Source organism: Chiloscyllium punctatum, chromosome 3, assembly GCF_047496795.1.
Source record: "Chiloscyllium punctatum isolate Juve2018m chromosome 3, sChiPun1.3, whole genome shotgun sequence".
NCBI classification, from domain to species: domain Eukaryota; kingdom Metazoa; phylum Chordata; class Chondrichthyes; order Orectolobiformes; family Hemiscylliidae; genus Chiloscyllium; species Chiloscyllium punctatum.
This window is the reverse complement of record NC_092741.1, coordinates 67,174,526-67,189,236: the sequence shown is the minus strand read 5'-3', so window position 1 is coordinate 67,189,236 and position 14,711 is coordinate 67,174,526. Positions and strand designations below refer to the sequence as shown.

The 14,711-nt window shown below is 39.3% G+C and overlaps 1 protein-coding gene across 20 annotated transcripts in view; it reads left to right on the top strand.

Moving 5' to 3' along the window:
* LOC140460175 (clathrin coat assembly protein AP180-like) overlaps nucleotides 1-14,711 on the top strand; it is a 227,114-nt gene that overhangs the window by 91,946 nt on the left and 120,457 nt on the right. For 16 of the 20 annotated variants that reach the window (XM_072554578.1, XM_072554567.1, XM_072554634.1 and 13 more), the window contains 2 exons: nucleotides 529-570; nucleotides 4,556-4,639. In XM_072554578.1, the coding sequence (XP_072410679.1) occupies nucleotides 529-570; nucleotides 4,556-4,639 (126 nt within the window). The remainder of the gene's footprint in view (nucleotides 1-528; nucleotides 571-4,555; nucleotides 4,640-14,711) is intronic. The other 4 variants (XM_072554655.1, XM_072554703.1, XM_072554695.1 and 1 more) reach the window with 1 other exon arrangement.

Here is a 14,711-nt window from a genome sequence, read left to right as displayed (position 1 = left end):
CGTGCTCTGGCCTCTTGTTTGTAATATAAGTGAATTGAATGCAAATGTAGGTGGTCTGATCAGTCAAGTTGCAGACAAGGCAAGACCTTGGAGTTGTGAGTAGTGAGGAAGCTTGCCAAAGGATACAGTGGGATGTAGATTAGTTGAAAAATGGCAGATGGCGTTTAATCCGAACAAGTGCCTTAAGTGCTCTCCCTTTGCATATTTATTGTAATTTCCAGCCCCCAATACATTGTGCTTAATAGTTTAAAATCAAACTCTGCATGTATAATATATTTCTACAAAGAGGCTGTTGAGATTTTCCAGCGCTTTCTGCTTTTATTTCAGGTCAGTGCCAAATAAGCAATTAAGTTTTTGTTTTAGTGATTAATGTTGATTCAATCCAATGTACTCTCAAAATTAAAACTTTTTAAAAAAGTTTTGAAATTACATTCAATGAGACCTTAATCATGTATTCTAGAATAATCACAGGTTCTCACTGCCTGAATGGAATTCTGCAATTCTAACTATTTTAACTTTGTTTTACAGCAAGTAGGAATTGACAAAGGTGACATCCCTGATCTGTCTCAAGTAAGTTTTTTTCATATTACTTTGACTTTCTTGTTCAAATATTAATCTGCATGTTATAAGTGCATACAAATCTCGCATGCAGACAGTGTCTAACCATATTTGCTTGTGGTGAGGCCTGGTGGGTCTTGCGCATGAAGTACTTAAATTGGCTGATCTCATTGTTCCAATTTCTATTCTCACTTGTTATTGCTACTGATGCTATTTTACTAGTAGATGATCTGACAAGAATAGCAATGGCCTAGAAACTAGCACTAAGTACTTCTTACTGAATTGTGTTTTGTGATCACAAATGAAAAGTGCTGTGTCAACCACAAAGAGCAAACTGGATTTTGCATTGGATAATGACAGGGTCATAAACTTCTGGTTCTCACTTTGAATTTTGGTTTCATTCCTCGAAAGTGTACATTTGGTTTGCAGTTTTATCGGTATCAGTTGAACAAAATTTACCATAAAACTAGTGTCTTCCAGAATTTTAATAATTTCATTGCGAGAAAATATTCATTCTTTAAATTTGGGAGAACTTGTCCCAATTTAAATATTGACTCCACCAAATAAATTACTCAATGGAGTCTTGTTTTGAGCAATGGCAAAACAATACTCACTTTAAAACTGAAATAATTGGAAGAAGTTAAACTCAATGTTTGAATTTTTCTTCCATGGAGGAAAACTTCCTATGGGTACTTTTAATGTGGTGGGGCACCTAAGTAGCTTACGTGGCATCTCTTATTCCTGAAACAGGATTTTCCTGTGCACAGTAACAATTGCCTTTAATAGGTTATAGACCAACATAAAATGTTCATCTTTGGGTTCTAATGGAGAATTCAAGTCCAAAACAAATGCTGAGAAGTGACATTGTGCATGTTTTTCAAGCTGACAACTTGGGTTGATGAAAAACAATCTGAAAACTTTTAAAAGGATTAAGTTTATTTTTGGGATATTTTATTTTTTATTACAATATATTTCGCAAAGCAAAGTTTATTCCATCTTCACATCGATTTCAACTTTTGGATTGTGCTGCTAATCTCATAATTTGTGATGGTGAATTATCATTAGTAACATTCTAATATAATGATGGGCAGTAGCATCATTATTATCTTTAATTTTTGTACTTTTTTTTTACTAAATGATGATGATTTGCACTTTTGTAACATTTTCATCAAAATCATTTTGGTTGCGTTTTTCTACTTTTCAGCAAGACCTATTTGGTGTCTTGAAAGTATATACAAGTGGATCCAATTATATTTTGTGCAAGAAATATTTTGTCTGGGTATCAGTGTTTCTTAGTGCAATGATCATTGCAATCTTACAATCGGCACAGAACGTTGCCACTCGACCAATCGTGTCTGCATCAGTTCTTTTACCCAGCGCACATCTCTTGCCTGTTTGTCCCTATTTTAATCCTAATAATTAAGAATTGCCCTATTAAATGCCTCAGTTGAACCTTCCATCGCATTTCCCAGGCAGTGCATTCTATACTCTATTGCTGTGTCAAAATGTTTTTTTTCTCCCACCACCCTAAATTTATGTCATGTTATTTGCTTTTACAAGTAGGAACATTCTCCGTGTCTATCCAACCCACTCATGGTTTTGTAAGCCTCTATTAAATCTTCCCTCAGTCCCCTTCACTTCAAGAAGAACAGTCCCACCCTATTTAGTCTATCCTTGTAACTAAACGTAACAGGTTCTAACAGGTGCAAGTTCAACTTCACTTTCGTGCTTTTGTCTATGCCTCTATTCATAAAGCTGAGACTGCTGTTTCATTGACTATTCTGTCAATCTGTCCTGCAATCGTTAATGATCTGTGTGCACACAGTTCCCTCTGCTCCTGCACCTTCGTTAGAGTTGTACCCCCTCTTTTTTAACATCTCTTAATGTTTTTTCTGGCCAACGTGCATGACTGAACCTTCTAAATTTTCCCGTGTGGCCCTTTGAGCAGCGATAGTCACAATATAGATCAGTACCATATTCACTACTGCAGTCAGAGCTTCAAAGCAATGCCAGCCCACTCTAACTCTACTGATTGGAGACCTACTCAGAAAGGTACTGTGCAACCAGGAAAGAAGTAGTCAAGGATATCTATCTGCATGTGAACTGTATCAGTCATACCACCAGGCCAACTTTTGCGTAGAATTTAATAAAAAGAATTAATCCTTGCAGGAATGTACTACATTTGATTTACTGTTAAATTTAGAGGTATATGTTAAGACCAATGCAGATAATTGTGGTGATGAAGAATGAATATAAAAGTATGGCATTTTATTTCCTTTGGTTTTAAATTTTAAAGCTTTATCATCAACTTAGTGTGGGTGTGTCGAAAGTTATGTAATTGCCAGCCATCTCTTTCAGCTTTCCAAATATTACATATACACAGTTTCATCATCAGTCTGCAAAACTAACTTCCATACTTTTTTGTCAGTTACATCACTACTTAATTTGCACCAAAATTGCACTGTTTAAACATGTGTTTTCTATTCTTTTCAAGGAGGAAGTTGTTTAATATGCACATTGGCCCAGATTTGTAAGAGTTGGAGAGGTGGGCACTGTGGTGGGTGGGGGAGAAATCTGCTGCACATACCATTGTTCAATGTCATTGTCACTCCTTCAGGAATGTACCAGAAAGTTAAAAATTTTGTTTTGTTGCTCATTGCTCAGCTGTAGGTGTAGACTTCCCCGAATTAGTAACGACAAAACCATTAATCTTCTGATATTGCTGACAGAATCTTTTAAGCAAGGCATAACTTTTCATAATCATTGTAACTGAGTTTTTAGCAGTGATAGAAAATTTGATGAACAGCAAAACTGGTCCTGGAAGAATTTAGTATTTGGAATACTGTTAAATGTGTAGTTAGTAAATTCTTATGACGTTAAGTTACTTAAATTTAACCTAATTTTACCTAAATTTTAAGTTTATGTCTATATGTATTTAAAGAACATTTTAAACTTTTTAAAAAGTATTTTATTTCATTGTCCTGTTTGGCTATTTGAAAATTATTTTTGAGATTGACTGCTTAGACAGCCTGATTACTCCAACCTCCGGTTGCGATCCCACAAAAGAAAACTATAGTTATGTTATCATTGCACAGCAGTGGAGCCAGAATTCTCATAGGAGAAATCACTACATCTCTCAGCAAGACGAATGAGTCAAATGGCAAGAATGTTTCTTTTAGCAAATTCCAGGCTGTTAAAAACTTTATTAGCTATGTATTGCATAGGTTTATATTTGTCACTACCATCTCAAACCATGGATGTTGTGATTCAACATTGGATAAAATTGAGCCTGCATAATTTAAAAAAAAAATACATTTTCAGGCTTGGCGGGTTTTGAGGTTAAAATAATCAGAAACTGATTAAATTTATTAAAGAATGAAACATTACCTAGGTCATAATTTCAATCCTTGATGCATTAGATTGACTTGAAGTTTGATTTAGGAGCACCAAACACAGATTTATGACCAATATTGCTATCTATTGAACACAGATAAAGGCAGTCAACTATTTTGGTCATATTAGTGAATAACCTATGACATTTGCAGTGCTGTTCATGCATAAAGAATGACAAACTGAAGAAAGATTGCTGTGTAATGTTGACCCAAAGCACTCACCATTAATCAGAGTGGAGCAGGAGGAGAGTATCTAATGTAGGATGAGTCCTTTAGTTTATCAAAGTTGTTTTTATTTCTGACTTACAGAAGTTTTAATTGTTGCTGATGTTTCTAATAAACATTAACGTTCACTCATGTAATTTTTAAGAGTAGAATTAAATGCAACATAGTGTGCTTTATCCAATTAATTTGTTTTTGTTTTAAGCCAAATAATCCTTTATCTGACAAAGTTGAGTTTGCTGTTTCTGATTGAGTGTTACGCTGTTAAATTCACTGCCATTAATATTTGCCACAACCCATCCATTTGAGTTATTAGCAGTAATATGTAGGAAAAATGTGGATGTTTGTTAACATTTTTATAACCATTTTCTTTGAAAATGCAGGCAATACACCGGAGAATTCTTGCTGACCTTAAAAATTCTGACAATGAGAATTCACCTTTTAAAGACAGTACCATTGATAACCCGGTAACCGTCCATATGTTATCCACTATACCTCTGGTGTGCTGATCTTTCTGTTGCTGTATTTGAAGTTGTTGAAATAGGTTCTTCATTGGAATACTACTTCAACTTGATATTTAGGTTAACTTACATTCTGATGTGACTTTATGTAGCCTCACTTTTCAAAACTCACCTTGACAACAGCGGGAGCATCAGGTAAATAGCAATGACGCAGGTCGTTGTTTCAACTTTGTGTTGAATGCCATCTAACAAATTTTTTTTTGGAGAAAATTTCTTTGTAAAAGTACATTAAATACTTCACTAAAATCAAAAGCTTTCAATAAATTTTGATCTTCTGGTTGAATTGATGTATGCAGAAATTTAATATATCCTATTGATCCAAAAGTTTGCAGTAAACTACTGTATCTTTAAAATATTTCTTGATGCATAGGAGTAGGAACAACTGAGGTCCAAAAAGTGGATTAGTGTTGGAGATTTGGGTATTAGCTGAGGCATCCAACTTTACCTGGAAAATAATGTCATCCAAAGAGAGAAAAAGGAAGAAAACACTAGAAGGGTTTAAAATTGGTAAGGAGTTGGTGTTAAATGGGGTGTCAGTAATTAGCATCGGTTATTTTTTTAAATCAAATGAGATTCTCCCAAGGATATTGGGGGAAGAGAAAGGTCCACAATGTTCCCATCTTAACTCTGGGAGGATTGCAGAGTCATAAATGTTGACACCATTGTTCAAAAAAAAGGTATAAGAATAAACCCAGTCAGTTTAACTTTATGGTAGGAAGCTTCTAGCATCAGTATTTTGGGAAAAATGTTAATTTGTGGATAAGTTAATTAAAGAAAATAAACATTTTAGTACAGGAAAATCATGTTTAACTTAGTCTTTTGAGTTGATGAGAAATACTGTTAGTGTTTTACATAGCTGCATAGCATTGTATTAATAGCTCCCAGAATAAAAGGGACAGCAGGAACATGGATTCTGAATTGGCTGATTTAACAGGATAGAACAGGGCTGTGTTTAATGCATTCTTTTGGTCTTAGGATGGTGTATAGCAGAAATCTCTGGGAACTTTTCTTGACCTTGATATATACAGCACAATATCCAAGTTTTTGGATGATACAGAGCTTGGAAGCGTTGTGAACTGTGATGAGGATGGTGTAGCATGTAGTTGTGGCTATATTTGCTAAGCTAGGAAGTTGATTTGCAGACATTTCATCCCTGTCTAGATGGCATCTTCAATGCTTTGGAGCCTCCTGTGAAGCGCTGCTGTGCTATGTCTTCTGGAATTTATTTGGTTCCGTTCCTTCTGGTTCTGGTTGTTTTCTTGTAGTGGCCGATATACTGGGTCTAGGTCTGTGTGCTTGTTGATTGGGTCCGTAGCTGAGTGCTGTAATTGTAGAAATTCTCTGGCTGTCCTCTGTTTGACTTGTCCTGTGATCATTGTGTTGTCAAGCACTGGTCTAGCGGTTTGAGTATGCAGTCCTTGTTCATAGGACCACGTAGTCAAACTACTAGACCTGTTTGATGACACAGTTCACATTCAACAACCAAATACATGAACAGATCAATGCAACACCTAGTGGCACATCTATCTCTGAGCTCATAACAGAAGCAGTGATGCAAAGACTGAAACAAACAGCCCTCCCACAAATGCAACCAAAACTCTGGATCAAGCACATGGATGACACTTTTGTTATCATTAAGAGAGCAGATATCGAGAATATACACTGGATTATCAACTCCATGCTGACGGAGATCAGATTTATGTCAAGAGGATATCAACAATCAACTCCATTCCTGGATATGAGGGTCGAAAGAACAGAACGGTGAATACACCAAAGTGTACAGGACAGATATCTGCGCAACTTCATCTGCAGATGCCCAACAGGCAAACTGTGATGAGGGTATGTCATGACCTAACTCACTAGCCATGCTACCTTACATAAAAAAGTTTCTAAACTAACAGCCAGACTTCTCCAACCACTCTGAATCATGACAGGCCATAAACTGAAAGCCGCACTCAGGCATCAACTCACCAGAACAAAAACCTTTTCCCCATCATGTTCAGGACAAATGTAATTTATAAGATTCCATGCAAAGACTGCATGCAGCATTATATTGGACAAAAGGGCAGACAACTAGCAATCCGCTTCCATGAACACTAACTAGCCCCTAAACTCCATGACCAGCTATCCCCAGTAGCCCTATACACCGATGACAAGGACCACAAATTTGACTGGGACAACAATGATCATAGGATAAGCCAAATAGAGGACAGCCAGAGAATTTCTAGGAGCATGGCACTCATCCACAGACTTCATCAACAAGCACATATACCTAGACCCAACATACCGGCCATCTCAACAAGCTACTGGAAGCAGCAGAGGCAGAACCAAACAAATTCCAGAAGAGACAGCACAGCAATGTTTCACAGGAGGCTCCAAAGCCTTGAAGATGCCACCTAGACAGGGGATAAAACATCTGCAAATCAACTTCCCAGCGGTGAACATACCCACAAGTATGGCAACTGGCAACCAAGCTGAAAATCTTAATGCAAGCCTTGAATGGTGTAGCACTTCAAAAGGACAGAAATTTAATACGTTGGGCAGATAGGTGACAAATATTGGTAGAAAAAAAAATTGGTAGATGGAGCACAAAAAGACAGTGTATAAATTTGAAATGTAATTTTTTTTTAGAAGTGATGCAGAAGCAGAAGGATCTGCATGTCTCAATATAAGTCACTGAACGTAGCAGGACAAGCAGACAGCAACAATAAAGCATGTAGTATTGTGAGTGTAATAATAGAGATTTAAAGTAAACAATCAAACATGATATGTTAAACTTGCAAAAGAAATTAGTTTAGCTTTAAACTAGAATGTTGGTTGTATCTCCCAATGCTCTGCCCGACAAGAATTTGAAGTACTAGAGTGAGTGTAGAAGCGATTTATGACCATCTCTCATTTTGAAATTAGATTGCAGAAATCAAGATGTTTACCTTGGAGAGCAGAAAGCTGAGAAGAGATTTAGTGATTTATGTTGGAAGTCATGACGGGCCTGCATGTAATAGATGCAAAGAAACCTCCCACTTTTGAGATGATTGAAAAGCGGGAACAGATTTATAGTAGTTGACAAAAGAAGCTAAAACAACATGAGGGAAAAACTTTGCCATGCATTCTGGTGAAGGTCTGGTATGCACTACCTGAATGTGGTGGAGGCATGTTTGATTGACTCATCAAAAAGGAAGAATGTGGCACAAGCAGGGGAATAGCACTAAGTGAATTGCTGATTTGGAGAGCCAAGTGGATGTGATGGGCTGAATGGCTTCCCTCTGCAGTGTAATGATTCGGATCCTGAAAGATCTTGATCTCACTGAAATCGAACAGTAGCAACTCAATTACAGACAGTTCACAGGTTGCGAACCGGTTCTGTTCTTGAGTCTGTTCACAAGTAGATTTCAACGCAAGTCTGAACAGAATGCAAGAAAATACAAAATAACCGTTCGTAAGTACAGAAAACAGTCATATATCAGATCTTTAAAGTTATACCTCTGGATGGGAACACAGTTGTAAGTATGAAACTATAGCCACTGTAAATGCCGGAGGAAACAGCACAGAAGCGCTTCACAGGAGGCTCCCAAGCACTGACTATGTCATCTAGACAGGGGACGAAACGTTTGCAAGACAAATTCACAGCTCGGCGAACAGAACCACAACAACTGTAAGTATGAAAGTTCATAAACTGGACTCCTGTAAATCTGGGTACCGCCTGTATAATATGTACACCAAGTAATTAACAACCTGAAGAGCTGAAGCTTAGTGCTAATATAGAAACAATATGTAGGAAATACTCAGCAGGTGAGGCAACTTCTGGAAAGAGAAAAGTATTCCTATTTCAGATTGATGTCTCATTAGAGCTGGAAATGTTAAAGATAATCCAAATGCAGGGAGAGTGGGGAAGGGATGAAGAATAAAAGGTAAGATCTGTGTTGGGAGGCAGGAAAGATTTAATGAGTAGAGAAATAGTATGTAGCTAAAGGAAATGGTAATGGGCACAAAAGGTAGGTTTGGAGGAGTTGAAAATGTCAATCTAGGACTATTACCTTTTAATCACAGCTCCACAAAAATGGGAATTATGGTTCTGAGCTAGCATTGTTGAATTTGTGAATTGCCTAATATTGAAAAATTGGATGCTATTTTTGAGATTGCATTGAGCTATACACACAAACACAAAAACTGAGGATACTGGCATCCAATATAGTTCAATGCAATAAAACAGAAATTGCTGGAAAAACTCCGGGTCTGACCGCTGCTGTGGAGAGAAATCAGATAACTTATCAGGTTCAGTGACCCTTCAGATTCACAGTACTGCTAATGTTTTCAGCATTTCTGTTTTGTTGCATTGAGCTATGTTGGGTGCCAGCATCCTCAGTTCTTGTAGTCTTTTGTATATCTGAATGTAAATGTTGAGCTACATTGGACAGTTTAAGGGGTCACTGGTCAGATTGGGTGTGCGATGGAGTAAAATGACAAGTGATAAGAAGATCAAATTTGTAGATGAGAAAAAGATGTCTGTCATGGCTAACAAGTGCAGTATGATGAATTAAAGAAACTTTGCTAAAAGGAGTCAAGAAGTTGACGCTTTTTGTCTTGCATACAAAATGATAAGTGCGTGTTAATTGGTTGGACCATCATTGACATGAAGGTTCAGCAGAAACACTTAATTGTCAATCTTATAATTCAGACTGGGCCAGGTTTGGTGGTTTCCATGTTCCTTTTGGTTTTTGACATGAAAAAGGTGTAGTTTATGTTCAAATTCCATCTGTCAGTAGGGTCTTTAGTGTGCTATGCCTTCCAGCATGCATAAATACACCACACTGCAAACCTGATTAATGATCAGAAATCAGTTCCTGGTATAATTATGCAGTCATAGAGATATGCAGCATAGAAATCGACCCTTCGGTCCAACTGGTCCATGCCAACCAGATATCCTAAATGTAGTCCCATTTGCCATCTTTTTGTCAATATCTCTCTAATTAATAGTGAATTTCCAATATCAGAGTAACATCAAGTGGAGGGCTGCTGTTCTGAGGCTTGCAAGTACTGCCTGATTGACCATGAGTGACATACTGTCAGCTGTGAATGGACAATGGGATGTCGTTTGATAGGGCCCTGTGGTCTTTGGGACATATGGCCTACAACCCTGACATCACATTGGCACTGAAATTTTTGCAATTGCTCATTTTTGTGGTAGGCAAAATTTATTTTTGACTCAATGGCAGCATCCTGTAAGTGGAGAAAATCGCTTGTCAGATTACTGTAGTTTAGCCAGCTTAACCAGTTGCTCAAGTCTTTCAGGCCAGGTATGTAGGCCATCCGTCCCAATAACTAGTTTATTGTATTAAAGAAAATGTCCTCATTTGACCATTTGTTGCAGGCAACGTTAATAGAGTGGAATTTCAGTTGAAGGAAAGAACTGCTATGGATAGTGATAGCATTGGAACAGGTGAAGTGGAAATTAAGAAACTGGAGGAATAGAATTAAGTCCTTAGAGGTTACATGGTGGAAGGAAGTAAAATCAAAGGAATTGAATTATTGCACTTAGAGAAAGTATTGATGCATCGCGCATTCTCTGAAATGGAAGTGCTAAAGTTAGAGGGGCTGTGAAATTGAGTTGTTGGTGAGACCACACCTGGAGTACTGTGTGTAGTTGTATCGGAGGCAATTGAAAAAGGTTTATCTGTATTGATTGATTGGGATGAAGGGGTTGTCTACTGATCTTCATTGGAGTTTTGAAGAATGTGACGTGATCTTACTTAGAGGAAATATGTTTAAGAGCTTGACATTGGATGCTGACAGTAATTCTTATGCTGAAACCTAGAGGTAGGGATCATAATTCAAAAATCGGGCTTTTTAAAAAAATTCGCTTATGGAATACGGGTAATGCTGGCTGGGCTGTCCCGAGTTGCCTTTAAACTGAATTGCTTTCTAGGCCATTTCAGAGGGCAGTTGAGAATCAACCACATTGCTGTGGGTCTGGAGTCATGTATAGGACACACTAGGTGCTGGGTTATGAAGAAACTGAACTGTTGTGATCAGAGGTTCTCAATGCCTCCACTCTGAGAGGCAAGAGCAGTCTGAAATAATGTGTGTTCTTGGAAGGGAGTTAAAGATTAGATTCCCTACAGTGTGGAAACGAGCCCTTCGGCCCAACGTTCACACTGACCCTCTGAAGAGTAACCCACCCAGACCCATTTCCCTCCAACTAATGCACCTCATACTATAGCCAATTCACCTGACCTGCACATCTTTGGACTGTGGGAGGAAACCAGAGCACCCAGAGGAAACCCACGCAGACGCTGGGAGAATGTGCAAACTCCGTAGACAGTCGCCGGAGGCTGGAATCAAACCTAAGACCCTGGTGTTGAGGCAGCAGTGCTAACCACTGAGCCACAGGTGGACTCTGCAGTTGAGGTCTGTAGTTGGAGGCTGTAATGGGGCATCTCTGACAGGAAATGAGATCAGTGACAGTCTTGGAATTTATGGCTTTGTTTTGGTGATAGGGTTATGATAAAAGGTGAAGTAAGGTATGCCATCAATCTCCGTAAGCCAGAGATTGTTTCACCTTTCCATAGTAGTGCTTTACTTGTCAGTAGGCTTATCACAGCATTGTATTTGGGCCTGAGAACAGAATTCTGCAAGTCAATGCTAATAAGTGGATTTGAAGTTGATTTGCAGACATTTCGGCCTCTGTCTAGGTGACATCTTCAGTGTTTTGGAGCCTAATGTGAAGCGCTGATGTACTGTGTCTTCTGGAATTTATTTGGTTCCATTTTTGTGGTTTCCAGTTGTTCGTTGTAGTGGCTGGTGTGTTGTGGCTCTTTTGAACGGGGTCCTACTGCAGCTTCTCTTGAGTGTTTGGGTGCTGGTTGTAATTCAGGATCTGGTTGATGTGTGTGGCTTTCCTGCCTTTTTCATAAGGGGTAGCATTACTGCTGTATTTGGAGACAATATTCCTGGGGATACGTCCAGGGAAGTTATTTGGGGGAACTGAGAAATTAAAAAGGAATGATCACCTTATTGGGATTGTATTATTGACCATAGTCAGCAGGAAATTGAGAAACAAATTTATAAGGCAGTCTCAGCTACCTGTAAGAATAATAAGGTGATTGTGGTAGGGGATTTTAACTTTCCAAGCATAGACTAGAACTGCCATAGTGTTAAGGATTTAGATGGAGACAAATTTGTTCAGTGCGTACAAGAAAATTTTCTGATTCAGTATGTGGATGTACCTATTAGAGAAGGTGCAAAACCTGACCACCTCTTGGGAAATAAGGCAGGGCAGGTGACTGAGGTGTCAGTGGGGGAGCACTTTGAGGCCAGCGACCATAATTCTATTAGTTTTAAAGTATTGATGGAAAAGGATAGACCAGATCTAAAAGTTGAAGTTCTAATTTGGAGGAAGGCTAATTTTGACTGTATTAGACCAGAACTTTCGAAAACTGATTGGGGACAGATGTTCGCAGGTAAAGGAATGTCTGGAAAATGGGAACACTTCAAAAATGAGATACCGAGAGTCCAGAGAAAGTATATTCCTGTTAGGGTGAAAGGAAAGGCTGATAGGTGTAGGGAATGCTGGATGACTCGGGAAATTGAGGGTTTGATTAAGGAAAAGAAGGAAGTATGTCGGGTATAGACAGGAGAGATCAAATGAATCCTTATAAAGGCAGTGGGAATATACTTAAGAGGGAAATCAGGAGAGCAAAAAGGGAACATAGCTTTTTGGCAAATAAAGTTAAGGAGAATCCAAATGAATTTTATAAATACACTGAGAACAAAAAGGTAACTTTGGAGAGAATAGGGACCTTCAAAGATCAGGAGAAAGTGAGGACTTGAGATGCTGGTGATCAGAGTAAGAAAATGTGGTGTTGGAAAAGCACAGCCGGTCAGGCAACATACTGAAACTTCATTCCTGATGAAGAGCTCATGCTCAAAGCGTCGACTCTCCTGCTTTTCTGGTGCTGTCTCACTGGCTGTACTTTTCAATGTCCCTCCATGATCAGCAAGGCAGTCTATGTTTGGAACCACAGGATATGGGGGAAGATACTAAGTGAGTATGTTGCAACAGTGTTTACTGTGGAGAAGGACATGGAAAATATAGAATGTGGGAAATAGATGATGACCTTGAAAAATGTCCATATTACAGAGGAAAAGGTGCTGATGTCCTGAAACAAATAAGTGGATAAATCCCCAGGACTTGATCAGGTGCACCCTAGAACTGTGTGGGACGCTAGGGAAGTGATTGCTGGGCCTCTTGCTGAGATATTTGTATCATCAATAGTCACAGGTGAGGTGCTGGAAAACTGGAGATTGGCTTCATGGTGCCACTATTTAAGAAAGGTGGTAAGGACAAGCTAGGGAACCGGTGAGCCTGATGTTGGTGGTTGGCAAGTTGTTGAAGGGAATCTTGAGGGACAAGATGTATATGTATTTGGAAAGGCAAGGACTGATTAGAGGTCATCAGTATAACTTTGTGAATGGGAAGTAATGTCTCACGAACTTGATTGAGTCTTCTTGAAGAATTAAGAGGATTGATGAGGGCAGAGTGGTGGACGTGATCTGTATGAAATTCAGTAAGGCATTCAACAAGGTTCCCCATGGGAGGAAGGTTAGCAAATTTCGATCTCCTGGAATACAAGGAGAACTAGCCATTTGGATACAGATACTGGCTTGAAGGTAGAAGACAGAGGGTGGTGGTGGAGGGTTGTTTTTCAGACTGGAGGCCTGTGACCAGTGGAGTGCCACAAGAATCGGTGCTGCGTCCACCACTTTTCATTAATTACATAAATGACTTGGCAGTGAACATAGGAGGTATAGTTAGTGAGTTTGCAGATGACCCCAAAATTGAAGGTGTAGTGGACAGCGAAGAAAGTTACCTCCGAGTATAACGGGATCTTGACCAGTTGACCCAAGGGGCTGAGGAGTGGCAGATAGAGTTTAATGTAGATAAATGTGAGGTTTTGCATTTTGGAAAAGCAAATCTTAGCAGCACTTATACATTTAATGGTAAGGTTCTAGGGAGTGTTGCTGAACAAAGACGTTGGAGTGCAGGTTAATAGCACCTTGAAAGTAGAGTCGCAGGTAGGTAGGATGGTAGATTAAATTACTAAGTGTGGAAGCAGTCCCTTCAGCCCAACAAGTCCCCACCGACCCTCTGAAGAGCAACTCACCCAGTCCCATTCCCCTACATTTACCTCTTCACCTAACACTATGGGCAATTTAGCATAGCCAATTCACCTAACCTGCACATTTTTGGACTGTGGGAGGAAACTGGAGAACCTGGTGGAAACCTATGCAGACACTGGGAGAATGTGCAAACTCCACACAGACCGTTGCCTGAGGCAGGAATTGAATCCAGGTCTCTGGTGCTGTGAGGCAGTGGTGCTTACCACTGTACCACATTTGGTATGCTTCATTGGTCAGAGCATTGATTGCAGGAGTTCAGGCATGTTGTGGCTGTCCAGGACTTTGGTTAGACCACTTTTTCAAATATTGCATGCAATTCTGGTCTCCTTTCTATCAGAAGGGTGTTGTGAAACGTACGGGGTTCAGAAAAGATTTACCAGAACGTTGCCAGGGTCAGGGGATTTGAGCTATTGGGAGAGGCTGAATAGGCTGGGGCTGTTACCTTTGGAGGTTTGGAGGTTCAGGGCTGACCTGATAGAGGTTTATAAATCATGAGGGGCATGGATAGGATAAATAGACAAGGTCCTTTCCTTAGGGTGGGTGAGCCCAGAACTGGAGGCCACAGGTTTAGGGTGAGATGAAAGATCTAGAAGAGACCTAAGGGACAACTTTTTCATGCAGAGGGTGGTAGGTGTGCGGAGTGAACTGCCAGAGGAAGTGGTGGAGGCTAGTACAATTACAACATTGAAGAGGCATTTGGATGGATATATGAATATGAAGGATTTTAGAGGGATACAGGCCAAGTGCTGGCAAATGGGACCAGATTAGGTTAGGATATCTGGTTGGTATGGACAGGTTGAGCGGAACGGTCTGTTTCTGTGCTGTACATCTTACGACTCTA